A 26,396-nucleotide genomic window follows, 5' to 3' on the forward strand; every position below is an offset into this window, starting at 1 on the left:
TGTTTCTGACAAAAAGCCTGTGATTATGCCTAGTTTTGCTTATCACTGTGTCATGTGCCTTTTTTCTCTGGCTGCTTTAAAAGCTTTTTTCTCTAGAATTAGTTTTCAGCAATTTCATTATGATGTACCTTGTGCTTTTATTTATATTTATCCTGCTCATGATTTATTGAGCTTCTTAGATCTATGGGTTTGTGGTTTCTTGTGAAATTTGGAAAATTTACAAGGATCATTTTTTTTCAAATTTTGTTACAATCCCCTTCTTTCTCTCCTTTACACATGGAATTCCAATTAATATGTATGTTAGTCCCATAGCTCACTTAAGCTTTTTTTTTCAAATGTTTATTTATTTTTGATAGAGACAGACAGAAAAGACAGAGCGCAAGAAGGGGAGGGGCAGAGAGAGAGAGAGACAGAGAATCCAAAGCAGACTTCAGGCTCTGGGCTATCAGCACAGAGCCTGACATGGGGCTCGAACTCATGTACTGTGCGATTATGACCTGAGCCTAAGACTGAGCCACCTAGGAGCCCCAAGCTTTTTTTTTTTTTAGTTTCTTTTCTCCCTACATTTTATTTGGATAATTTGTATTGCTATGTGCACAGGTACAGTAGTCTTTTCTTTTTCAGTATCTAATTTTCTTTTAAGTCCATGCATGAATTTCTTCATTTCTAATGTTCCATATTTCATCTCTAAAATTTCTGTTTTTTTCTTGACTCTTCCATTTTTTCTTCATTATGTTCCTTATTAAGAAAATCCTTGAACATATCTATGATAGCTTTTTATTTTTTTTTAATGTTTTTTAAGTTTATTTATTTTGAGACAGACTGAGTGTGAGTTGGGGAGGGGCAGAGAGAGAGGGAAACAGAATCCCAAGTAGGCTCCTTATCAGCATGGAGCCTGATGCGGGGCTCAAGCTCGCAAAACCATGAGATTGTGACCTAAGCCAAAACCCAGAGTCAGAAGCTTAACCAACTGAGCCACGCAAGCACAGCTGTGATAGTTTTTAAAAATGCTTTGTCTGCTAATTCCATCATCTCTTTCATTTCTGGGTCTGTTTCTATTGACTGATTTTTCTTGTGGTTATAGTTAACATTTTGCTGCTTCTTTACATACCTAGTAATTTTTTATTAGGTGCTGGATGTTATGTTGTTATTTGAATTTTGTTGTCTGTCTTTAAAAAGACAGTTGTTGAAGTTTGTTTTAGCAGGTAATTTAGTTACTGTGGATCCACTTTATGTTTATGAGACTTGTTTTTAAACTTTGTTAGGGTGGATTTAGTGTAGGCTTTGCTCTAAATGTTGCATAGCTCTTTTACTGAGATGCGACCCTTTTGGAAGCTTCGTGCTCCAAGTATTCAGTTCTGACTGGAAGGAACTTGAATGTCTGCCAGTCCTGTGTAAACAGGTGTATACTTCCTGGCTTTTATTCTTTGCTTACGTCATGAGATTTACCCTAAGTATGTTCAGATTATATTCAGACAAAAGCTCAAGGGGATCATTCCTTTAATTTCTGGAGCTCTTTTTCTTATAACTCCCATTTCCATAGTATTGTGCCCCATAAATTCCAGCTGAGTCGTCTTCCTAAAGCTGCTGTATGTTTTTTCAACTCAGTAAGACAACCAGGTTCTGCTTGTGTTTGTCCTCATTGTGCCATGATCTAGGAATTGTTTCCACAAGGAATAAACATCATAACTGCAGGGCTTACCTCAATTGTTTTCTTTCTCTTAGGGATTACTCCTGTACTGCCTCTTTTTTCCAGTGTCCTATTTTATTCACTTTTCTACTTGTTAATGTAGAAAAGTTATCTTTCAAAAGTAGAAGCAGAATCTCTGATAGTTTCTTAATACGCTTTGGTTTTTTTTTTTTTTAACTTTTTAAACACTTACTCATTTTTGAGAGAGATAGAGAGATGCAAAGTGTGAGTGAGGGAAGGGCAGAGAGAGGGAGACACAGAATCTGAAGCAGCTCCAGGCTCCAAGCTCTCAGCACAGAGCCTGATGTGGGGCCCGAACTCACAAACCATGAGAACTGACCTGAGCCGAAGTCAGATGCTTAACTGACTGAGTCACTGAGGCACCCCAATATACTTCATTTTTTTAAGAACAATTTTAAATTTACAAAAAATTTAGTAGAGAGTACAGAGATTTCTCATATGCCCCCACACTCAATTCCGGTATTATCAACATCTTATGTATACATTTAGTATGGTATATTTGTTATAGTTAATGAACCAACATTGAGATATTATTAACTAAAGTCCATAGTTTATTCAGAATTATTTAGTTTTTGCCTAATGTCCTTTTTTCCCCTAGGATCCATTCAAGATGCCATATTACATTTAGTGGTCCTGTCTCCTTAGTCTTCTCTTGGCTGTAACAGTTTCATAGACTTTGCTTGTTTTAATGACTTGGACAGTTTGAGTTCTGGGCAACTATTTTGTAGAAATGTTCTCTGGTACAAAAACAGACACTCAGATCAGTGGAACAGAATAGAGAGCCCAGAAACGGACCCACAAAGGTATGGCCAACTAATCTTTAAAAAAAATTTTTTTTTAACGTTTATTCATTTTTGAGAGACAAAGAGAGACAGAGCACGAGTAGGGAAGGGAAAGAGAGAGGGAGACACAGAATCTGAAGCAGGCTCCAGGCTCTGACCTGTTAGTACAGAGCCTGATGCGGGGCTCGAACTCATGAACTGTGAGATCATGACCTGAGCCAAAGTCAGATGCTCAACCAACTGAGCCACCCAGGTGCCCCCAACTAATCTTTGACAAAGCAGGAAAGAATATGCAATGGAATAAAGACAGTCTCTTCAGCAAGTGGTGATGGGAAAACTGGACAGCAACATGCAGAAGAATGAATCTGGACCACTTTCTTATACCATACACAAAAAATAAACTCAAAATGGATGAAAGACCTCAATGTAAGACAGGAAGCCATCAAAATCCTCAAGGAGAAAGCAGGCAAAAACCTCTTTGACCTTGACTGCAACAACTTCTCACTCAACACGTCTCCAGAGGCAAGGGAAACAAAAGCAAAAATGAACTACTGGGACCTCATCAAAATAAAAAGCTTTTGCACAGTGAAGGAAACAATCAGCAAAACTAAAAGGCAACGGATGGAATGGGAGAAGATATTTTTAAACAATGTATCAGATAAAGGGTTAGTATCCAAAATCTATAAAGAATTTAACAAACTCAACACCCAAAAAACAAATAATCCAGTGAAGAAATGGGCAGAAGACATGAATAGACACATCTCCAAAGAAGACATCCAGATGGTGAACAGATACATGAAAAATGTTCAACATCACTCTTCATCAGGGAAATACAAATTAAAACCACAATGAGATACCACCTCACACCTGTCAGAATGGCTAAAATTAACAACTCAGGCAACAACAGATGTTGGTGAAGATGCGGAGAAAGAGGATCTCTTTTGCACTGCTGGTGGAAATGCAAACTGGTGCAGCCACTCTGGAAAACAGTCTGGAGGTTCCTCAAAAAATTAAAAATAGAACTACCCTACGACCCAGCAATTGCACTACTAGGTATATATCCAAGGGATACAGGTGTGCTGTTCTGAAGAGGCACATGCACCCCAATGTTTATAGCAGCACTATGAACAATAGCCAAAGTATGAAGAGCCCAAATGTCCGTCGATGGATGAATGGATAAAGAAAATGTGGTATATATATATATATATATACAATGGAGCATTACTCAGGAATCAAAAAGAATGAAATCTTGCCATTTGCAACTACGTGGATGAAACTGGAGGGTATTCTAAGCAAAATTAGAGAAAGACAAATCTATGACTTCACTCATTTGAGGACTTTAAAATACAAAACAGATGAACATAAGAGAAGGGAAGCAAAAATCATATAAAAACAGGGAGGGGGACAAAACATAAGAGAATCTTAAATATGGAGAACAAATGGAGGGTTACTGGATGGGTTGTGGGAGGGGGGATGGGCTAAATGGGTGAGGGGCATTAAGGAATCTACTCCTGAAATCATTGTTGCACTGTATGCTAACTAACTTGGATGTAAACTAAAAAAGTAAATTAAATTAAAAAAATAAAATCCATCCATGTTTTTGTCTTGATAGCTAATTCTTATTTTATCACTGAGTAATATTCTGTTGTAAAGAATGTACCGCAATTTACTTATTTAAAAAAAATTTTTTTTAATGTTTAGTTTTGAGTGAGAGAGTGAGAGAGAGCGCGCTAGTGGGGGGGGGACAGAGAGAGAGAGCGGGAGACACAGAATCTGAAGCAGGCTCCAGGCTCTGACCTGTTAGCACAGAGCCTGATGCGGGGCTCGAACTCACAGACCATGAGAGCGTGACCTGAACAGAAGTCAGACACTTAACTGTCTGAGCTACCCAGGCGCCCGCAAATGTACCACAATTTATTGATTCACCTGTTGAGGGGCATTATGATTACCTTAGACTTGGTGATTAGGAATAAAGTTGTTGTAAACATTTGTGTGCATGTTTTCGTGTGGTCATAGTTTTCTGATCCACTGGGTAAATACCCATGAGTGTGACCGTCAGATCATATGGTAAGATTATGTTTAGCTTGCTAAGAAACTGCCGAACTTTATTTCAAAGTGGCTATAGCATCTGCATTTCTGGTAGTTCCTTTTGGTCTTCATCCTCATCGGCAATTGATGTTGTCAGTGTTTTGGATTTCAGTCGTTCTAATAGGTGTGTACCAGTAACTCATTTTACTCTTTTTTAAAAAATATTTGTTATTTTAAGTAGGCTCTACACGCAACGTGAGACTCGAACTTAAACCCTGTGTTCAAGAGTTGCACGCTTCACTGAGCCAGCCACGCACCCCTCATTTTACTTTTTATTTCTCTAATGACAGACGATCTTGAGAATCTTTTTATAGGATTATTTACCATCTCTGTATATCATTGGGAGTTTTTTGTTCATATCTTCTGCTCATTTTTTAAGTCGGTTGTTTGTTATCTAATGTTGAATTTTAAGAATTTTATATTTTGGACAGAAGTCCTTTATCTGATATGTGCTTTACAAATACTTTCTCCCTGATGGTGCCTTGCCTTCTTATTCTCTTCACAGTGTCTTTTACAGTGCAAAAGTTTTCCATTTTCTTTTTTGAGTTAAAATTGACATATTGTATTTGTTTCAGGTATTCAACATAATCATTCGATACTTGTATACATGGTGAAGTGGTCACCACAATAAGTCTAATTACCATCTATCACCATACAAAGTTGCGAAAAGTTTTTTTCCCTTGTGATGAGAAGTTTTAAGATTTACTTTTTGGCAACATTCAAATATACCATAAAATATTATTGAGGGGTACCTGGGTGGCTCAGTTGGTTGAGCATCCATCTCTTGGATTTCTGCTCAGGTCATGGGATTGAGCCCTGTGTCAGGCTCTGCACTCAACATGGAGCCTGTTGAGATTCTGTCTCTCTCTTCTTCTAGCCCCTCTCCCATACTCGTGCTCTCTCTCTCTCAAATTAAAATAGTAATAATAGTAATAATAATAATAATAAAAATAAAATATTCTTGACTGTAGTTGCCATGCTAAAATTTTTAATTTTAATAGAACCCAGCTTACCAGTTTTTTCTTTTATAAGTTGTACTTTGGTGTTGTATCTAAATTCATCACCAAACCCAAAATCTTATGTTTTCTTCTAGAAATTTAGGGTTTTGTATTTTAAATTTATATCTCTGATCGATTTTGAGTTAATTTTTATATAAGGTACAAGGTCTGTATCTAGGTTTACTTTTTTTGCATGTGGATATCCAATTGTTCCAGCACTATTTGTTGAAAAGACTATCACAATTGAATTGCCATGGTGCTTTTGTCAAAACTCAGTTGACTATATTCCTGTAGGTCTGTTTTTGGCCTCTGTTCTATTCCACTGGTCTCTGTGTCTCTTCTTTCAACAGTACATGCTGTCTTGAGTACTGTAGCTGTATAGTTACTCTTGAAATCAGGTAGTCTGAGTCCTTCAACTTTGTTCTTCTTTTCCAACATTGTGTTGGCTATTTTGGGTTCTTTGCCTTTCCATATAAGTTTTAGAATCACTTTGTCAATATCTACAAAATAGCTTTCTGAGATTTTGATGAGACTTACCTAAATTTTTAAAATAATAAATTGGTGTTGAAATTTGTCAAATGCTTTTCTGCATCTGTTTTTAATGATCACAGTTTTCTCCTTTATTTTTTTAATGTGCTGAAGTATATTACTTGATTTTGAAATGTTAAAGCAATCTTGCATTCCTATAATAATTTCAACGTGATGTTTTACTCAATCTGCTTATAGCTAGATAAGTTACCTGGTATTTTGTTGAATATTTTTGCAACTATATTTCTGAGAGAAGTTGCCCTATAATTTTTTCTTTGTTTGTAGTGTCCTTGTTATGTTTAGATCTCAAGATCATGTTAACTTCATAAAATGAGTTAGGAAGTATTTCTTCTTTTTTTTCTATTTATTTGTTTTTTAAATTTATTTGGATAAGATTGATATTATATCTTCCTTAAATGTTTATTTGACTTTACTAGAGAAGTCATCTTGGCCTGTAATTTTTCTGTATTAAGTAGCTTTTATTTTTATTCTTTTTTTTTTTACAGTTAAGTTTATTAGGTTAGAATTCACATATAATCAAATGCAGACAGCTTAAAGTCCAATTTAATGAGTTTTTTAAATTTTTTAATTAAAAAATTTACTTCTATAGTTACCGTATGGTGTTATATTAGTTTCAGATGTACAATACAGTGATTTGATAATTTTATACATTACTCAGTGCTCATAATTGATAAGTGTACTTTAATCCCCCTCACCTATTTCACCCCCCCTCCACTTCCCTTCTCGTAACATGTGTTTGTTCTTTATAATTTAAGAGTCCACTATTTGGTTTGTCTCTTTTTTACTTTTTTCTTTTTTAAGCCTTAAGAGTTTATTATTTTATTTTATTTTATTATTTTAATTTTTAATTTACATCCAAGTTAGTTAACATATAGTGTAATAATGATTTCAGGAATAGAATTTAGTGATTTATCACTTACATATAACACCCAGTGCTTATCCCAGCAAGTGTCCTCTTTAGTGCCCCTTGCCCATTTAGTCCATTCCCCCATCCAAAACCCCTCCAGCAACCCTCAGTTCTCTGTATTTAAGAGTCTCTTAAGTTTTGTCCCCCTCCCTGTTTCTATATTATTTTTGCTTCCCTTCCCTTATGTTCATCTGTTTGTAACTTAAATTCCACATAGGAGTGATGTCATATGATATTTGTCTTTCTCTGACTGACTTATTTCACTTAGCATAATACCATCTGGTTCTGTCCACATTGTTGCAAGTGGCAAGATTTCATTATTTTTAATCACCAAGTAATATTCCAGTGTGTGTGTGTGTGTGTGTGTGTGTGTGTGTGTGTGTGTGTGTGTGTGTATACACACCACATTTTCTTTATCCATTCATCCGTTGATGGACATTTAGGCTCTTTCCATACTTTGTCTCTTGTCAATAGCACTGCTATAAACAGGGTGCCTGTGCCCCTTTGAGACAGCACTTCTGTATCCTTTGGATATATACCTAGTAGTGCAGTTGCTGGGTCATAGGGTAGTTCTATTTTTAATTTTTTGAGGAACCTCCATACTGATTTCCAAATGCAAGCACCAGCTTGCATTTTCACCAGCAGTGCAAAAGAGATCCTCTTTCTCTGCATCCTTGTGAACATCTGTTGTTGCCTGAGTTGTTAATTTTAGCCATTCTGACAGGTGTGAGGTGGTATCTCATTGTGGTTTTATTGTATTTCCTTGATGATAAGTGAGGCTGAGCATCTTCTGTATGTCTGTTAGCCATCTGGATGTCTTTGGAAAAGTGTCTGTTCATGTCTTCTGTGCAGTTCTTCAATGGATTATTTGTTTTTTGGGTGTTGGATTTGATAAGCTCTTTATAGATTTTGGATACTATTTATCAGATATGTCATTTACAAATATCTTCTTCCATTCTGTAGACTGCCTTTTAGTTTTGCTGATTGTTTCCTTCACTGTGCAGAAGATTTTTATTTTGATGAGGTCCCAATAGTTCATTTTTGCTTTTGTTTCCTTTGCCTCTGGAGACATGTCAAATAAGTTACTGCAGCTGTGGTCAAAGAGGTTGTTGCTTGCTTTAGCCATTCTGACAGGTATAATGTGATATCTCATAGTGGTTTTGATTTGCATTTCTCTGATGATGAGTGCTGTTGAGCATCTTTTCATGTATGTCTGTATGTCTTCTTTGTAGAAATGTCTGTTTATGTCTTCTGCCCATTTTTAACTTGGATTGTTTGCTTTTTTGGTGTTGAATTGTATAAGTTCCTTATATATTTTTGATTCTATTTATTAGATATGTCTTTTGCAAATATCTTCTCCCATTCTGTAGGTTGTCTTTTAGTTTTGTCAATTATTTCCTTTGCTTTCTCAAGCTTTTTATCTTGATGTAGTCCCAATAGTTTATTTTGCTTTTGTTTACCTTGTGTCAGGAGACATATCTAGAAAAATGTAGCTATGGACAATGTCAGAATCATTGCCTGTGCTGTCTTCTAGGGTTTTTATGTTTTCAGGTCTCACATTAGGTCTTTAATCCATTTTAAGTTCATTTTTGTATATGGTCTGAGAAAGTGATCCCGTTTCATTCTTTTGCTTGTAACTGTCCTATTTCCCCAATACCATTTGTTGAAGGGACTTTTTTCCCATTGCATATTCTTACTTCCTTTGTTGAAAATTAATCCATGTGAGATGTTAATCATGGTTTATTTCCAGGCTCTCTGTTCTGTTCCATTGATCTATGTGTCTATTTTGTGTCATTACTTTACTGTTTTGATTACAATAGCTTTATAGTATATCTTAAAACCCTGGATTGTGATACCTCCAGTTTTCTTTTTCAAAATTGGTTTGGCTATTTTGTGGTTCCATACAGATTTTAAGATTATTTGAATTTACTGAAAAATGCTGTTGGTATTTTGATAAGGATTACATTAAATCTGCAGATTGCTTTGGGCAGTATAGACTTGTAACAATACTTGTTCTTCCAATACACGAGCATGGAACATCTTTCTATTTGTCTGTGTCATCTTCATTTTCTGTATCACGTTTTGTAATAGAGTACAGGTCTCTCACCTCCTTGGTTAGGTTTATTTCTGGGTATCTTCTTATTTTTGGTGCAATTGTAAATTAATTTCTCTTTCTGCTACTTCTAGTGTATAGAAATGCAACAGATTTCTGTATGTTGATTATGTGTCCTCTGTCCCTGTTGCATTCATTTACCAATTCTAGTAGGGTTTTTTTTGGCGTCTTTAGGGTTTGCTATATATATATGTATGTATGTATATATATATATATATCATGTCATCTGCAAATAGTGACAGTTTTACTTATCCTCATTGATATGGATACTTTTTATTTCTTTTTCATGTCTGATTGCTGTGTCTGACTTTCAATACTGTGTTGAATAAAAAGTGACGAGAATGGACATTCTTGTCTTATTCCTGATCTTAGGGGAAAACCTCAGTTTTTCACCATTGAATTTGATGATAGCTGTGTGTTTTTTACATTTTTATGTAAATAATAATACCTCTTATTATTTTGAGGTATGTTCCCTTTAAACCTACTTTGTTGAGGGTTTTTTTTTTTTTATCATGAATGAATGTTTTACTTTGTCAAATGCTTTTTCTGCATCTCTTGGAATGATGGTGTATGGTTTTTAACCTTTCTTGTGTTGATGTTTTATGTTGATTGATTTGTGAATATTGAACCACACTTATATTTGCATGTCAGTAATGAATCCCACTTGATTGTGAATGATTTTTTTAAAAATACATGTTGGATCTGGTTTGCTAATATTTTGTTGGTGATTTTGCATCTAAATTCATCAGAGGTATGGACCCGTAGTTTTCTTTTTTTGTGGGCTTTTTAACTGCTTTTGGAGTAAGGGAAGTACTGGCCTCATAGAAAGAATTTGGAAGCTGCTCTTCCTCTTTTATGTTTTGGAATAGTTTGAGAAGAATAGGTATTAACTCTTCTTCTTTGAATGTTTTTTAGACTTCAGTCAGGATCATCTGGTCCTGGATTTCTATTTGTTGGTAGATTTTTGATTAATGATTTAATTTCATTGCTGGTAATTGGCCTGTTCAAATTTTCTATTTCATCTGATTCAGTTTTGGGTATTTATACATTTCTAGGAATTTATGGATTTCTTATAGATTGTGCAATTTGTTGGCATATAATTTTTCAAAATATTTTCTTATAATCCTTGGTATTTCTGTGGTATCTGTTACTATTTCTCCTCTTTCATTTCTGATGTTATTTGAGTCCTCTCTCTCCACCTTTTTTTTTTTTTTTTGAGTGGTTGAATATTTACCAATTTTGTTGATCTTTTCAAAGATTCACCTTCTGGTTTCATTAATCTGTTCTATTGTTCTTAGTTTCTGTTTTGTTTATTTCTGTTCTAATTTTTATTATTTCTTTCCTGCTACTGGTTTTGAAGGTTTTTTTCTTCCTAGCTCCTTAAGGAGTAAGGTTAGGTTGTTAATTTGAGATTTTTCTTCTTGAGGTAGGCTTATATTACTATAAACTTTATTCTTAAAATGGTTTTTGTTGCATCCCAAAGATTTTGGACTGTTGTGTTACTTTCATCTGTCTCCATGTATTTTTTTATTTCCTCTTTGATTTCTTGGTTGACTCCTTCATTGGAAGTAGCATTTTATTTAACTTTCATATATTTGTGTTCTTTCCAGATTTTTTCTTGTGGTTGATTTCTGATATCATAGCATTGTGGTCAGAAAAGCTCTATGGCTTAATTTCCATCTTTTTGAATTTGTTGACACTTGTTTTGTGACCTAATGTGATCTGTATATTAATGCTGATCCATACATGAATACTCCATGTGCACTTGAAAAGAATGTGTGTTCTGATACTTTATGATGGAATATTCTAAATATATTTGTTAGATCCATCTCCTCCAATGTGTCATTTAAAGCCACTGTTTACTTAAATGATTTTCTGTTTGGATGATCTATCTACTGATGTAAATTGGTGTTAAAATCCCCTAGTATTGTTGTATTACTGTCAGTTGCTTCCATTATGTTTGTTATTAACTGCTTTTTGTATTTGGGTGCCTCAGTGTTGGGTGCATTAACATGTACAGTTGCTACATCTTCTTGTTGGATTGTTCCCTTTATGATTATATAGTGTCCTCTGTCTCTTGTTACAGTCTTTGTTTTAAAGTTTATTTTGTCCAATATAAATATTGCTCCCTTGGCTTTCTTTTCACTTCCATTTGCATGATGTTTCTTCACTTTCAATCTGCATGTGTCTTTAGTATGAAATGAGTCTCTTGTAGGCAGCATATAGATGGGTCTTGCTTTTTTATCCATTCCATCACCCTATGTCTTTTTATTGGAACATTTAGTCCATTTACATTAAAGTAATTATTGATATGTATGGACTTACTGCTATTTTGTTACTTGTTACGGTTGTTTTTGTATTTCTAATCTGTTCCTTTCTTACTCTCTTCTCTCATGGTTTGCTGGCTATCTTTAGTGATATAATTGGATTCCTTTCTCTTTATTTTTTTGCATATCTGTTACTGGTTTTGATTTATGGTTGTCGTTAAGTTTATATGTAACATCTTTTGCATATAGCAGTCTGTATTAAGTTGATGATCGCTTTAAGTTCAAACGCATTCTTTATACCTCTCCCTGCCACCCTTTCCCCCGCGTTTTAGGTATATAAGTGTCATACTTTACATCCTTTTATTTTGTGAATCCCTTGACCAATATTTATATATGTACTTTATTTCACTGCTTTTCTGCTTCCTGCTTTTCTTAGTCATACTTATGGTCTTTCCTTTCATTTCAAAAATTCCTTTTAACATTTCTTGTATGGCTAGTTTAGTGGTGATGAATTCCTTTAACTTTTGTTTGTCTGGCACCCTCTTTATCTCTCCTTCAATTCTGAATGATAGCCTTGCTGGATAGAGTTCTTGGCTGCAGGGTTTTTTCTTTCAGCAGTTTGAATATGTCATGCTACTCCCTTCTGTCCTGGAAAATTTCTGCTGAAAAATTTGCTGATAGCTTTATGGGATTTCCTTTGTATGTAACTTTTCTTTTCTTTTCTTTTCTTTTTTTTTCTTGCTGCTTTAAAATTTTTCTCTTTATCATTACTTTTTTCCATTTTAATTGCTATGTGTCTTGGTATGGACTTCTTTGGGTTGATTTTGTTGGTGGCACTCTGTGTCTCCTGGATCTGGATTTCTGTTTGCTTCCCCAGGTTTGGGAAGTTTTCAGCTATTATTTGTTCAAATAAATTTTCTGTCTCTTTTCTCTCCCCTTTTCTCTCTCTTCTTCCTGTGTCCCTGTTATGTGAATGTTATTGTGCTTGATGGTGTTGCTGAGTTCCCTAAGTCTATTTTTAATTCTTTTTTCTCTCCCCTGTTCAGGTTGATTGCTTTCCATTACTCTATCTTCCAGGTCTCAATCCTTTCTGCTTCTTCTAGTCTACAATTTATTCTCTTTAATGTATTTTTACTTTTAGTTATTGTGTTCTTCATCTGTGATTGGTTCTTTTATGTTTCCTATCTCTTTGTTGAGAGGTCCTCCACTCTTTTCTCAAGTCCAGTAAGTATCTTTATGACCATTACTTAAAATTCTCCATTTTATTTACATCTCTTATAATTTTGTCTTGTTCTTTCATTTGGGACATACTCCTCTTTCTCTTCATTTTTTCTAACTCTGTGTATGTGTAGTAGGAAAGTCATCTACATCTCATGGTCTTGAAAGTAGTGGCCTTATGAAGAAGAGATTCTATAGTGCTCTGCTTTGCGGTGCCCTATTCATCAGAACCTCGTACTTCAGTGGTGTCTCCTATATGTGTACATGTGACCTACTGTTGTTGCTGAGCCACTTTTGCCTCAGTCCATTTGGCTCTCTTTACCTGTCGTGGGTAGGCGTTGCTCCCTGTGCTCTTAGTGGGCCAGTCTGGGGCCACCTTGGGCTTAACTGAGTCAGACCAGGCATTTGCCAGAGATGCAGTAGCATGGAACTGTAGGGCCCTTTCCCTCTGTTGTCCCCTGAGAAGCTTTTTTTTGGTGATTAGGTCACACTCTCAGACCCAGTATCTGCCCCTAGCCCACTTGTAGGGCTGGAGTTAGACCAGTATGTGTAGTTATTTTCCTCTCTCACTGATGGCAGGAGGCGTTTTGGAGTGGTGCTGGCCCCTTATAGGGGTGCTTGCACATTGCCATGCCTGTGGCACTGCTTTGGATAATCTCCTGTCAAGAGTGTATTGGAGAGGGCATGTTCGCAGGAGAACATGGAGGTGGGATGCTCTTTGTCAGGAAGGTCTGAGCTACTGTACTGCAGGAGGGGACCTGCAGCTGCCCAGGAAAACACCTATGCAGGCTGGGATGAAGGAGATGGGTCCCCAGGAGAATTTGGGGGGTGAGACATGCTATTAAAAGCTAGGTGGAGAGTGTACATGTTTCACTGGTTCTCACAGGTGTCCATGTATGTATGCTAGGGGGTGGGGAAGGATAATGGTGCCTACCGGCTCTTTTGTTCTTGGAGAAGTCTCCCAATTATCACTGTCCCTCCAGCATATACTCTGGCTTAGTAAATAAATCTCCACCTGTATACCCCAGGTGTCTTTGAAACTGGTGCTTCTATGCTATATCTCAGCAGGGCTGTTTGTTGTGCTTTCTCTTAAGGGCAGGGATTCTGTGTTCCTGGCTCTTGCAGAGCTGAGGCTAATTTTTAGAGTTCCAGGTTTTAAGCCCCACTGATGATTAGGCCCTTCTGATATTTAAAGCCAAATTTTGTGGGGATTGCCTTCCCTGTGCAGGTTCCTCCTTACCTGGGTGTCTGGTTAGGGGGTCTGCCCCTCTCTGCACTGGTGGTGCCCCTCCCACCACACACAATCCCACTGATCTGTTTGGCTCCTGACGGCATCTCTGCCATTCCTACCCTTTCAACGTGGCCTCTTCTCTACTTTTAGCTGTGGAGAGACTGTTCTGCCAGTCTTTGTATCATTTCTGAGATATTATACTGACGTGGGTATTACTTAGCTGTATCCATGGGATGAGGTGGACATTGAAGCCTAGCACATTGCCACCTACCTGGAAGTCCTGATGGGTTGTTACTAATGTATAAACTGTGGAACTTCTGCAATCAAGATAGAGAATTTTCATCACCTGAAAGTTCTCCCATGTCCGTTTACCTCCCCTCTCCCTAGCTCCACAAATTAAGTTTCATATGCTTATTTGCCATATGTATATCTTCTTTGGTGCATGTGTGTTCATATCTTTTGCTCATTTTTAAATTGGGTTCTTTTCCTATTTTTGTGTGTTTTTAATCATAGGTTATTTTACCTGTCTTAGAATTTCATGTAAATGAACTTAGACATACTATGTCTGGTTTCATTTGTTTGGTATAATGTTTTTGAGCTTTATCTTTGAATATTATACATATCAGTATTTTATTCAGTTTTTACTGGTGAAAAGTTTTGCAGTATTTTTGGATATGCCACATTAGCTCTTTCTCCTGTTTTTAGATATATTGGTTTCTCTCATTTAGCTTTTACTAAGAAAGGTGGATTTTCTGTGCAAGTCTTTGTGTAAATATATATTTTCATTTCTCTTGGGTAAATTCCTAGGGATAATTTCTAGGTTTATGGTAAGTGAGTGTTAGCTTTTTGTGAAATTGACAAACATTTCTTCAAAGAGGTGGTGCCATTTTACTGCATGCTAGGAAGTGTTCTAGTTGTTCCGCATCTTCACCACCAGTTGACATTTGTCAGTCTTTTTAATTTTTGCCACTCTAGTAGATGTGTAGTGGTATCACACTGTGGTTTTATTTGCATTCCCCTAATCTACATAGTAATGTTGATTATCATTTCATAAGCTTATTGGCCATTTGCATATATTGTGATTTTTCTGGTCACCTTTTGCCCATTTTTTAAAAAAAAATTTTTTTTTAACACTTATTCATTTTTGAGAGACAGAGACAGAGCATGAGTGGGGAAGGGGCAGGGAGAGAGGGAGACACAGAACCCGAAGCAGGCTACAGGCTCTGAGCCATCAGCACAGAGCCTGATGCAGGGCTCGAACCCACGAACTGCGAGATCATGACCTGAGCCGAAGTCGGGCGCTCAGCCAACTGAGCCACCCAGGCGCCCCTTTAAAGCATTCTTAAAGGAACTGATTTGGCACAAATTTTAATATAAGTAAACTATTGAGAAACAGATATGTATCTTTTCCCCCCTTAACAGGAATCATGTCCTGTTCTGACCATAGCTTTTTCAGTCCTAATCTAATGCTCAAAACTTGATGTGCTATCTTGCTATACAACTGAGCATAAACTTGTTTTTTGAAGGAAGATAGTTTCTGTCAATATATTATCTGATAAATTTTTTGTGTATGCCCATTTTTTACCTGGATTATTTATGTGCTTGTATTTAGTTGTGATAGTTCTCTACACACTCTGGATTCAAGTTATTTGGTAGATATATGTTTTACAGGTATTTTCTCTGAATATTTTGCTTATCTTTCCATTTTCCTACAAATGATTTTTAAAGGACTAAAGTTTTTAATTTTGTTAAATTTAAAATTTTTATGTTAAAAAAACTTTTTTTTTTAATTTTACATTTATTTATTTTTGAGAGACAGAGTGAGACAGAGCACGAGCAGGGAGGGCCAGAGAGAGGAGACACAGAATCTGAAGCAGCCTCCAGGCTCTGAGTAAGCAGTCAGCACAGAGCCTGACACGGGGCTTGAACCCATGAACTGTGAAATCATGACCTGAGCTGAAGTCGGACACTCAACCGACTGAGCCACCCAGTCGCCCCTAAAATTTTTATGTTTTTTTAACAAACTGGTTCATGCTTTTTGTTGCCCTAAGAAATCTTCGCCTACCCCAGAGTTGCAAAGATTTTCATCTTTTTTCTTCTAGAGATTTTATAGCATTAGCTTTTATATTTAGGTTTTGGTTCATTTTGAGTAGGTTTTTGTGTATGGTGTGAGGTTAACTGTCAAGGTTCATTTCTTTCCCTTCAAATCTCCACTTCCAGTACCTTTTGTTGATAACACTGTCTTTACCCCCATCAAATTACCTTAACAACTTTGTTGAAAAGCAGTTGGCCATATATGTGTGGTCGGTTTTTGGATTTTCAGCTCTGTTCCATAATCTGTGTGTCTGTCCCTACATAAATACCATATTATCTTGATTACTGTCACTTTATAGTAAGTCTGAAAATCATGTCTTCCAACTTTTTTTCTCCTTTCTGATGCTTATTTGGCTATTGTAGTTCCTTTGTTTTTCCATATACCTTTTAAATCAACTTATCAGTTGCCACTTAAAAAACTTGATTGAGATTGTGTTGAAATGAGAAATTAATTTAGGCAAAATGAATGTGTTAACAATTTTGGATCTTCAAATTATGAGCAAAGTTTAGCCCTCTCTAGGTCTTTTAAAATTTATTTCAGCAATGTTTTATAGCTTTTAATGTGGAGGTTTTGCACTCTTTTGTTACATTTTTTTTCCTATTTATTTGACCTCTTTTGATATTAGTGTAAATGAAGTTCTTTCCTTCATTTTCTAGTTCACTATTACGCCTGATTATCTTTGGATGATTGCTAGAAATTTTATCGAATATTTATAGAAATAATTTGACACTCTGGGTGATGTTATTTTAACGAAGACTGAATTTCCTTCTGCTTCTGTCCAGATGTTAGACTAGATGCAGATCACTTTAATCCAGTTAGGGATTGAGCAGATTCAAAGTGGGACTTCAGTGCTAAAAAGGGCTTTTCTATTTCCTGTTCATTCTTCATTTAGGGTGTAGCCCTTCAGAATCCAACTGAAATTTTGAGATCTCCACCAAAGCCTCCCCTCTTTGATTGACACGAATTTCAGTTTGTATGCCTCCAAGCTTATAAAGATTGCCAAAAGCTATACTCAGCTTCTTACCTCTCAATCATTTTTTTTTTTTTTTTTTGGCTTTCATTTGGCAATCACCTCAATGGAAAAAGTTTCCTAAAATACTTGAGTCAGCTCTTTTGTCTTCTTTCTTATAACTTATCTCAAAATCTGTGACCATGGTATCTTTCTGAGGCCTTCAAATCATTCCTGCTGTCTTAAAAAAAAATCTATGTGCATGTCTATATCTATATGTGTCTCCCTTTTTTCTTAGCTATTTTCAGGAGTGTTGCTCTGAGACACCCTAATAAGTCATTGCCAGAAGTATATTTTTCTTCTTGTCCCCTCCACTCTTCCATCTCATTTTCCACTAGAATATAATATTGTTCTCTGTATCTCATTTACTGCTGTATTCCTAGCACTTAGTATACTGCCTAGCACAAAATAGCACAAAAATATCTAGTCAATAGATATTTGTCAAATTAAAAAAGGAATAATACATTGACATTTTCTGTGAAAAGATAGAATGGAAATTCAGAAGAAAATATCTTCCCTGTTATTTCTCATAGCTAAGATATAGCTATTCTTTAGAATAATAGGGTGAGTTCTGAACTTGAATTCAGGACCTTTATAGTTCTAGTGCCTTTTTAATTGATATTCCCTCAAAATGTTAAATAACATCTTTTCTTTATCCATTTGTAAATTATTTATTACTCTCTTATTCATGGAAATAGTTTCAACTGTTATTATAAAGTTAAAGAGTTTTCAAGGGAAAAAATAAAAAAAGATAAAAAGGACATTGGAATTAATGTTCTAATTAACTAATCAAAATATTTAAGTATAAATATAGGTTTGTAATTTTTATGATGGTTGTAATTCTTCCAGTGAATACAATCAAGGCAAATAGCTTGTTATCATGTTTTAAGAGGTAAAGATGAAGAATTTCATTAAAAATTACATTTTGCATAGTACATAAATGTCTACCTGTGTTTTTCTCCCTTTCCTTTAGAGCCATTTTAAGTGCCAGATCCAGTTATTTTGCTGCAATGCTGAGTGGCTGCTGGGCTGAAAGCTCCCAAAAGTGTATTACTCTTCAAGGGTAAGCATAATTTTTACAAGGCAGCTTGACTGCAAATAATACTTCATACAGAACACTTCTAATGAATCTGTTTTCTCCATATATTCATTGAAATGTTTCTCATGTTGTGGAATTCAATGAAGTACATCTTCTGAAAATGAGAGATAGTAGGGAACATTTAGTAATAGAGATAGCGTGTTAGTCTTCCCAGACTGCTAAAATAAAATATCACTACTGAGTGGCTTAAACAACAGAAATTTATTTTCTCAGAATTTGGCAAGATCAGAGTACCAGCAAGGTTTGTCTTATGAGAGCTCTTACCTTGGGTTGCAGACAGCTTATTCTCTGTGTGTGCTTAATGGCCTTCCCTTAGTGCATGGGGGCAAGGGGAGGTGAAAAGAAGGTAGAGGGAGAGAGACAGAGAGAGCTCTCTGGTTTCTTCTATTTTAGCACCTCAGGGCAGGGCCCCATCTTATTATCTAATTTAACCTGAATTCCTTATAAGCCCCATCTCCAAATATAGCCACATTGTGGAGTTAGGCCTCAGTATATAAATTTGGGTGCGTGGGGAAACACAAACATTCAGTATGTAAAAGGTAGTTTCTTTTTTATCTTTTAAAGAATAATTTGGATAGGTGTGGATTTCATTGACTTATGAGGCAATGGTGTATCTACACAGTTTGTGGCAGTTTATATAAACTGCTAAGATAGTTATTAAGAGATAAACTAGTACCTTAAATGATAAAAAGGACCCTTTGTTTTTTTAGTGTTTATTCATTTTTGAGAGAGAGAAAGAGAGAGCATGCGTGGGGAAGCAGCAGAGAGAGGGAGACATAGAATCCAAAGCAGGCTCCAGGCTATGAGCTGTCAGCACAGAGCCCAATGTGGGGCTCTAACCCACAAACTGTGAGATCATGACCTGAGCTGAAGTCAGACACTTAACCGACTAAGCCACCCAGGTGCCCCAAGAAGGACCCTTTTTTGGTCACAGATAATCACTGTGAGATTCTGTAGTGTACAGTATGGGGAAGGGCTTTCTCAGTAGGAAAAATGCCTGGGAGTTCTGAGGGAACCTCTCAGCCCTGCATCTTGGCCAGAATCTTGGGTACGGCATAGTGATAGTGGCAATTCCATGAAAATGGATGCATGGAAATTACTGATAAATTCTTAACCATTTATTTGTCACCCTGACCTATAATTTTGGGTCTTCTTGGTTATAATCATCTGGTTCTCTTACTAAGTAGAACAAATCTCCAAATGCCTGTCATTTTGTAATTTTTCACTCTATAAAAAATGGATTTTATATGCCAAGCTAAAGAGTTTATTATCCTGGGTAAAAGGGATGTATAGATAGAGCAATTGGTGACATTCTGTTATCACTATTGAAAACACTCTGAAAAGTATACGTATCCTACTGATAAGATCTCTTCCTTTATGATGAATTTAAAATATCTGCTGAATAAATAGTGCTAGTAGAGGCTAGAATCTTTCTAAGTGTGCCAATCCTAGGGATAATTATATTGGTGTAATTTTGGAAAATTTTAGATGTTTTAGACATCATTTTAAAAAAACTGTCAATCCACTCTCCTTAGAAATGAATGCAACAGAAATTTAAATGGAGAGAGAACACTAGTTTGACTCAAAATGCAACTTCTGACAGTCATTAAAAAATCACGTGATTCTGTGTAGTGAGAAAAAAGTCAAAAGAAGAGTGTGATTATGGGATCTCATTCTACAGCAAGGGAAAGTAATTTACAGAAAGCACATGTCTGATTTTTTCCTAGAAGAAATCTTAGTTCCTTGTAGGTTTAGTGACAGTTTTTACTATCTGATGTCTATTAGGTAGCTATTTCTTTCTTCCTTTCTCCAAATAGATTTTGTCCTCAGGAGTAATAGTAATGCCATGTTTTTTCTAGGCTTCTTCCACATTTACTATGCACTTTGATTTTTAGAATCAGTCTTTGAGAGAGCAGGTGTATTCATATATTGCAGATGAGTAAAAACAAGATCAGTTAAGTTAAATGTCTTCCTGGAGTCACCTGGTAAATAAGTGCTTATGCTGAATATAAATCACATGGTTTTGATAAGTACTTCAGTGTCGATTCCACCACAGTCACTAAAGAGTTTAAAAGTTTCCTGTTGGCATGTATTCTTGAGCTAGTGCATACTCGTCTCCTCCACTGTTTAAATCCTTGATTTTCAAATTTTATCCCATAGAACCCTAAAGTTCTTGGTAGTGTGTTAGGAAACACATGGCATGGGATTGGGATCTGAGGGGAAAACTATATAGGAAGGGCTGCCCCTTCAACCAGAACTGCTCTACTTTTATCTCTTTTATGTTGTTTAAGATGACCTCTGAGTTTAGCTATAGGAATAAAGGCAGTCCTTAATCAGCCCTCATGAGTGATCAGATTAAACATTCAAAACACACAGGCTTTTAAAGATGCAGTTTATTTAGAGGTTAGTAGGCAAGAAGGAAGTAGTAGCATCAACTGCTGGTCTCTACTGTCTTAACCTATAATTTTCCATCCTTTATTATGATGGATGTGATGGATGAATATCTCCTGTTATAATATGGCCTACCACTGACCAACTTTAGTAGCTTGCTCAAGGGAAAGCCAAATAGAAGTAGCCAAACTTGTTTTAGAGTTCTGTTTGGCTTTCCCTTGAGCAAGCTACTAAAGTTGATGAATGGTAGTCAGAGACAGATATCATATGATTTCACTTATATGTGAAATCTAAAAAGCAAAACAAATGAATAAACAAACAAAAGGCAGAAACAGACCCATAAATACAGAGAACTAATGACTGACAGAGGGGGAGGGTGTGGGTGTGGGCAAAATGGGTGAAAGAGAGTGGGAGATATAGGCTTCCAGTTGTAGAAAGAATAAGTCACAGGAATAAAAGGTACAGCATAGGGAATATAGTCAATGGTATTGTAATAGTGTTGCATGGTGACAGATGGTAGCTACACTTGAGGTGAGCATAGCATAATATATAGAGTGGTTGAATCACCGCGTTGTATTCTTGAAACTTAAGTAACATTGTGTGTCAACTATACTAAAAAAAATGTCATTGAAATAAAAGCATGTTGTAGTAGTGACAGCAATGATCAGGCTCACTCCCCTTATAGTATTTTCCTCTCTCTTCGGTTGTGGTAAGCAAGGCTCTGTTTCTCACTGGTTCATCTTTCCTATAGCTACTAGGTCAGCAGTGGTGGCTTACTGCTGGAAATCTCACATTGGAAATAAGGACACATTTCTTTTTGGCTCAACTGTTTTGTTTGGTAAAGCAAGGTTTTCTAATACTAAAATGAAGGAAGAAGGTTTCTCCTGACAGATACTGGGTTTTATCCATATCCTTTATTATCATCACACAGTATTTTTTGCTTTCCCCTCTTGTACCACGTATCAAATTGACTGTGTCAAATTACCACCTACAATGGTATTAGTATCATAGGATATAAAGCTATAGGAAGGCTAAAGGGAATTTAAGAAAATTGAGGCTAAAAAGGATTTAGAAATTTTGCTTTTTAAAAAACTGCACCTTAAAATTTTTTTTTATATTATAACAATCTACAAAACAAATTCTTTTTTCACATTCACATTAGCTTGTATTGTGTACTTAGGTAGATGTTTGTGTGGGTAATATAGTACAGTAAAAAGATCATGGACGTCGGTGTCATTATAGGTAGTCCAGTATCCAGTCCTAACTTGCTACATGACTTTAGGGTCATTGTGTGTCTTCCCTGAGTTTCCTAAAGTTGTTGAAAGGATTAAATGAGATATAGTGCTTGGTATGTAATATATAGTGCTTATTAATATTTGTCTTTTCTTTTTTCCCTAGATTAGATTGTTCTCATTTTCTAGAGACAAATGGGTTCAAGCAAGGTCCATTACCAATACCAGGACAGCAATGCCTGCTTTTGCTTGATCAGCAGCCTTTTTTGGAACTGTGCCATTGTTGTATGTCTGCAGGATGTTCCCTGCAGTAGATTAGAACGAAATCCTGTCTGTCCTCACAGAAAAGAATTACAGTGTTTTTAATGAGTTGGTAACTCATAGACCTATAATGCATATGATATTTTTCAAAAGGGATAGCCTTCAGTAAATGGAGGTAGGAATAGTAGAGTCCTGTAATCCTGGTTCTACCTGTGCCCCAGTATTGGGAGGTCGTAGGAAGTTGTCCAGTTTTCATGGACAAAGGTGGAAATTCTCAACATCCTATACTGGAAATTGAGCCACAGCCAGTATTTATATAACTGCACACATTTCAATTTTTATATAAATAGAAGTCTTCCATTGGTGGCTTGAGGCTTTAGAACATAAATCTGGATTTTCTCATCTCCCTTGGGAGATTCCTGGGATTACACTAAATTTTCAGAATGATCTTTCGAAATATAAATTAGATATATGTATTTCTCTTCTGACTAAAATTGCTCAATGCCGTCTCATCACAGTGAGAATTAAACTGAAATCTTTACCACCAACCTATAAGACCCTGTATGATCTGGCTCCTGGGTTTTTCCAGACCATCCCACCTAAATTAACTACAGCCCAACTCTCCAGTTACCCTCTTTTATATTATCTTGTTATGTTGTTTTCATGGCACTTTTCACTATTAAAAGTACCTTTTATATATACATTTGTTTACATATTTACTGTCCATGGCCTCCCTCTACAATGAAAGCTTCTTATATCTTTGAGGTCTAGAATAGAACCTATTACTCAATAAATAATTGAATGTGAATGAACAAACGAATGAATGAGTCCCTATGTTACCTTAGCCCACAGACACAGGACCCTGAAACTTTAGGAAGCACACATAAAGCACAGAGATTTTAGTAGACTAGATGTATGTTTATTCTCTGATCTTAGAGCTCTGTCCTCTCATAGGTCTTTCTTCCCTAAATATATGTAATGTTTTCATCTCCTAAAAGCTTTTATTCTGATTACATTTATTTGTTTAAAAAAATTTTTTTTTAATGGTTTTATTTATTTTTGAAGGAGAGAGAGAGACAGAGCATGAGTGGGGGGGGAGGAGCAGAGAGAGAGGGAGACACAGAATTCGAAGCAGGCTCCAGGCTCCAAGCTGTCAGCACAGAGCCCGATGCAGGGCTCGAACCCATGAACTGTGAGATCATGACCTGAGCCGAAGTCGTACGCCTAACTGACTGAGCCACCCAGGCACCCCTATTCTGATTACATTTAAATGGGGATAGTGCTTTCAGTCTTTCCATTTAAACTGTGGGCTATTGAAGTGATTTGTTGTTTTTCTAGGTCATTTGATCATGTTTTTATAAATACTTTTAGTAAAAATACAAATGAGTTACGACACTGTGATGAAAATGCAGTTTAGTAAAACATCTGTAAAACTGAGGGAAAATGTTTTCTTGCTGTTTTTATAACCATATATTGTTATATAGGCCCAAATGTCTGGATGTTCCTATCTAGTTTAATAAAACTATTGTTTTTCTTTAGTCATTATTATCTTTTGCTTGAAAAGTCAGGTCTGGAAAGAAACTATTATTTAACCATAAATGACCAATCCTCATTAATAGTAAGAAGAATAGCTCTTGAAATTTTGATGGAAAGTGCATTGAATAGTATATATTCTAGTAATTACGCTAGTGTTTTAGATTAGCAGACTGCAGATAATGTGGCATGATTATTCTGAGATTAAATCTTGACATATCCATAGTATGTAAATTAGAAGAGATTTGACTTTTTTTCCTAAGTATTAAAGATGTGGAGTTTTTGAACCAGCATAAACCAGTACTTGGCCATAGTGGGGGGCCAGTAAATATGTATTAAATTAATTAATACATATTTAAATTAATTAATTAAAAAATACTTACATATTTTCAACTTAGTATTCCTCTGAAGGCAATGCTATAAGTGTCCAAGTAAGCCATTCATTAAACATTCTTCAAACATGTCTTGAGCATATGTTGTATAAGACCATAGAATCAAACACCTGAGTCCTACCCTGTGGAACTCTATTTCTTTTCTTCTCTCTTTCCTTCTTTCTTGCTTTTAGCAGATTAGATACTGTAATATCTTAAGATTGTATAATATTGTTAAGCTAGCTTAACAAACTGTGGGAGTCTTATCAGCACTGTTCCCACCCTGATTTCCACTGCAGAGCTCCAATATTGTGTGGGGGAAGAAAATTCTTCTCATCCTGGGGGTACAGAATCAATGCTGACATTCGGTTGCTACTAGAATGACAAGGATAAATAAGATACAGCCTGCCCTAGCAGGACTCAGTCTAGAAGGAGAAACAAATGTGTAAATAAAGATATCACAAGTCAGTCTGATAAATGTGATAATGGAAGTATATAGTATAGTGTACTGCTTAAGAGCCCATACTTTGGAGTCAATAGGCCTGGATTTAAATGATAGTGTATCGCTAGCCATTTGGCCTTGGGCAAGTTACTTGATTTCAGTTTTTCATTTATAAAACAAGACTAATAATAGTATCTCCTATTGAGTTGTTACGATTATTAAACGAGCCAGTGGCACTCAAAATGCTTATTAGCTCAGTGACTGGTTCATAAGTGCTCAATAAATGTTAGTTATTACTATGTTTACCATTCAGTGATTTTTTTTTTTCCCTTGGAAACATTAAGGAAACAATCAGAGATAAAGAGCCACGTGTCTGGTTTCTGAAAGATGAAGGAAGTAGAGAGGGAGAATATTTTAAACAGAGTATATGGATGTACTAAGGCATAGATGTATAAGGAATTATAAGTAGTTCAGGTGCAGGAAATGAGTAGTTCATTTATCTTGGAACAGCTGCTAGAGAGGGTGAACTAGAGGTCAGATGATAAAGAACACTATACACCAGTCTAAGGAATTTGAACTTTTTTTCTATGGGCAATAGAGAATTGTTGAAGGGTTTTCACTCTAATAGCAGTGTGGGAAATGGGATGCAAAGAGATTATTTCAGGTAGGAAACTTACATGAGAGAGAAGATACAGTCATAGTACAGATTAGAGGAAAAATTTCACCTCTCCCAGAGCAGTCAGAGGAGAAACAGACAGCAGAGGCTAACTTCCAGAAATTTTTGAAGCTATAAGTGATGAGATATAATGAGGGAGAGGATTAACATGAATCTCATGGTCTAATTTAGGTATCTGGGGGTGCCTGGGTGGCTCAGTCGGTTGAACGTCTGACTTCGGCTCAGGTCATGATCTCGCAGTCTGTGAGTTGGAGCCCCGTGTCAGGCTCTGTGCTGACAGCTCAGAGCCTGGAGCCTGCTTCAGATTCTGTGTCTCCCTCTCTCTCTGCCCCTCCCCAACTCATTCTGTCTCTTTCTCTTTCTGTCAAAAATAAATAAACATTAAAAAAATTAAAAAAAAATAATTTAGGTATCTAGATGATAATCTAGATGCTGAGATTTTTGGGCGGACTTCTTCCTGTTCAAAATAATATGAAAGAGTCAGTAGATGAAGTAAGAAAACATTTTCTTTGTTATTGACAAAAACACTTCAAATAGTAAAACATGTGTTAAGGTAAGAGCCAAAGTTGACTTGCTTACTGTGTCTCCTCTATGACTACCCACCTGAAAGAAAGTCTGAAATTGGATAGCAGATGCACTTTTTCCCAATCACATCTTCAGACTCGTTCAGCAGAGAAGAAAGGAAAAAAGAAATTACATTACCTCTCATCTTGGGTTCCTCTGGACCATTGATAAGTGGTTATTGTCCATGAACCAGATGCAAGAAGCCCTGTAACAGTGCTATGAACAAAATAGGAACAGCAAAAAATAAATAAATAAAGACTGAATCTGGGGTGCTGGGAGAGGTAGGAAAGAGGAAGGAGGCCATGAAATCAGTTTGAGATCTAGTAGTCAGTAGGACGTAAAAGTTACCACTCCAGACTACTTCTTTAAGTCATATCTTTTCTTTTCATCTGTAATAAGGATGTTGGCCAAGCTAGAGGTGCTGGATAGGTATTACAAATTAAGAAATCAGTGCAGCATAACAAGAATCTTTTTAGTGAATAGAACTGTTCATCAGAGGCTTTAAGAAGACCAGAGGCCATTTGTCAGTGATGCTGAGGAGAGGATTTCCTAATGAGCCAGAGGTTGGACTGGGACCTCTCAGATCCCTTCTAACTCTAAAAGTTCATTAAAGAAGATGCTCAACAAATAATTAGTGATTTGCTAACATACCAATAATATTTTATAACATATAAAAATTTATAACTGTAGTTATACTTCATTTTAAATTAATGGAATAACTGCATGGATGTTATTTGAAGAACATACTCTTCAGATAAAAGTGAGATTAAAACTTTATCTTAGCTAAAATTTTATGAGAAAATAGAGTGTATTGTTGATATCAGTTTCACTTTAATTATTTCTGGATTTGAATTTGGTT

General features: G+C 36.0%; 1 protein-coding gene across 2 annotated transcripts in view; it reads left to right on the forward strand.

Moving 5' to 3' along the window:
• BTBD8 (BTB domain containing 8) overlaps nt 1–26,396 on the forward strand; it is a 114,362-nt gene that overhangs the window by 40,805 nt on the left and 47,161 nt on the right. For both annotated transcript variants that reach the window (XM_027058608.2, XM_015064429.3), the window contains exon 5: nt 17,942–18,031. In XM_027058608.2, coding sequence (XP_026914409.2) covers nt 17,942–18,031 — 90 coding nt within the window. The remainder of the gene's footprint in view (nt 1–17,941; nt 18,032–26,396) is intronic.

Source organism: Acinonyx jubatus, chromosome C1 (genome assembly GCF_027475565.1).
Source record: "Acinonyx jubatus isolate Ajub_Pintada_27869175 chromosome C1, VMU_Ajub_asm_v1.0, whole genome shotgun sequence".
NCBI classification, from domain to species: Eukaryota; Metazoa; Chordata; class Mammalia; order Carnivora; family Felidae; genus Acinonyx; species Acinonyx jubatus.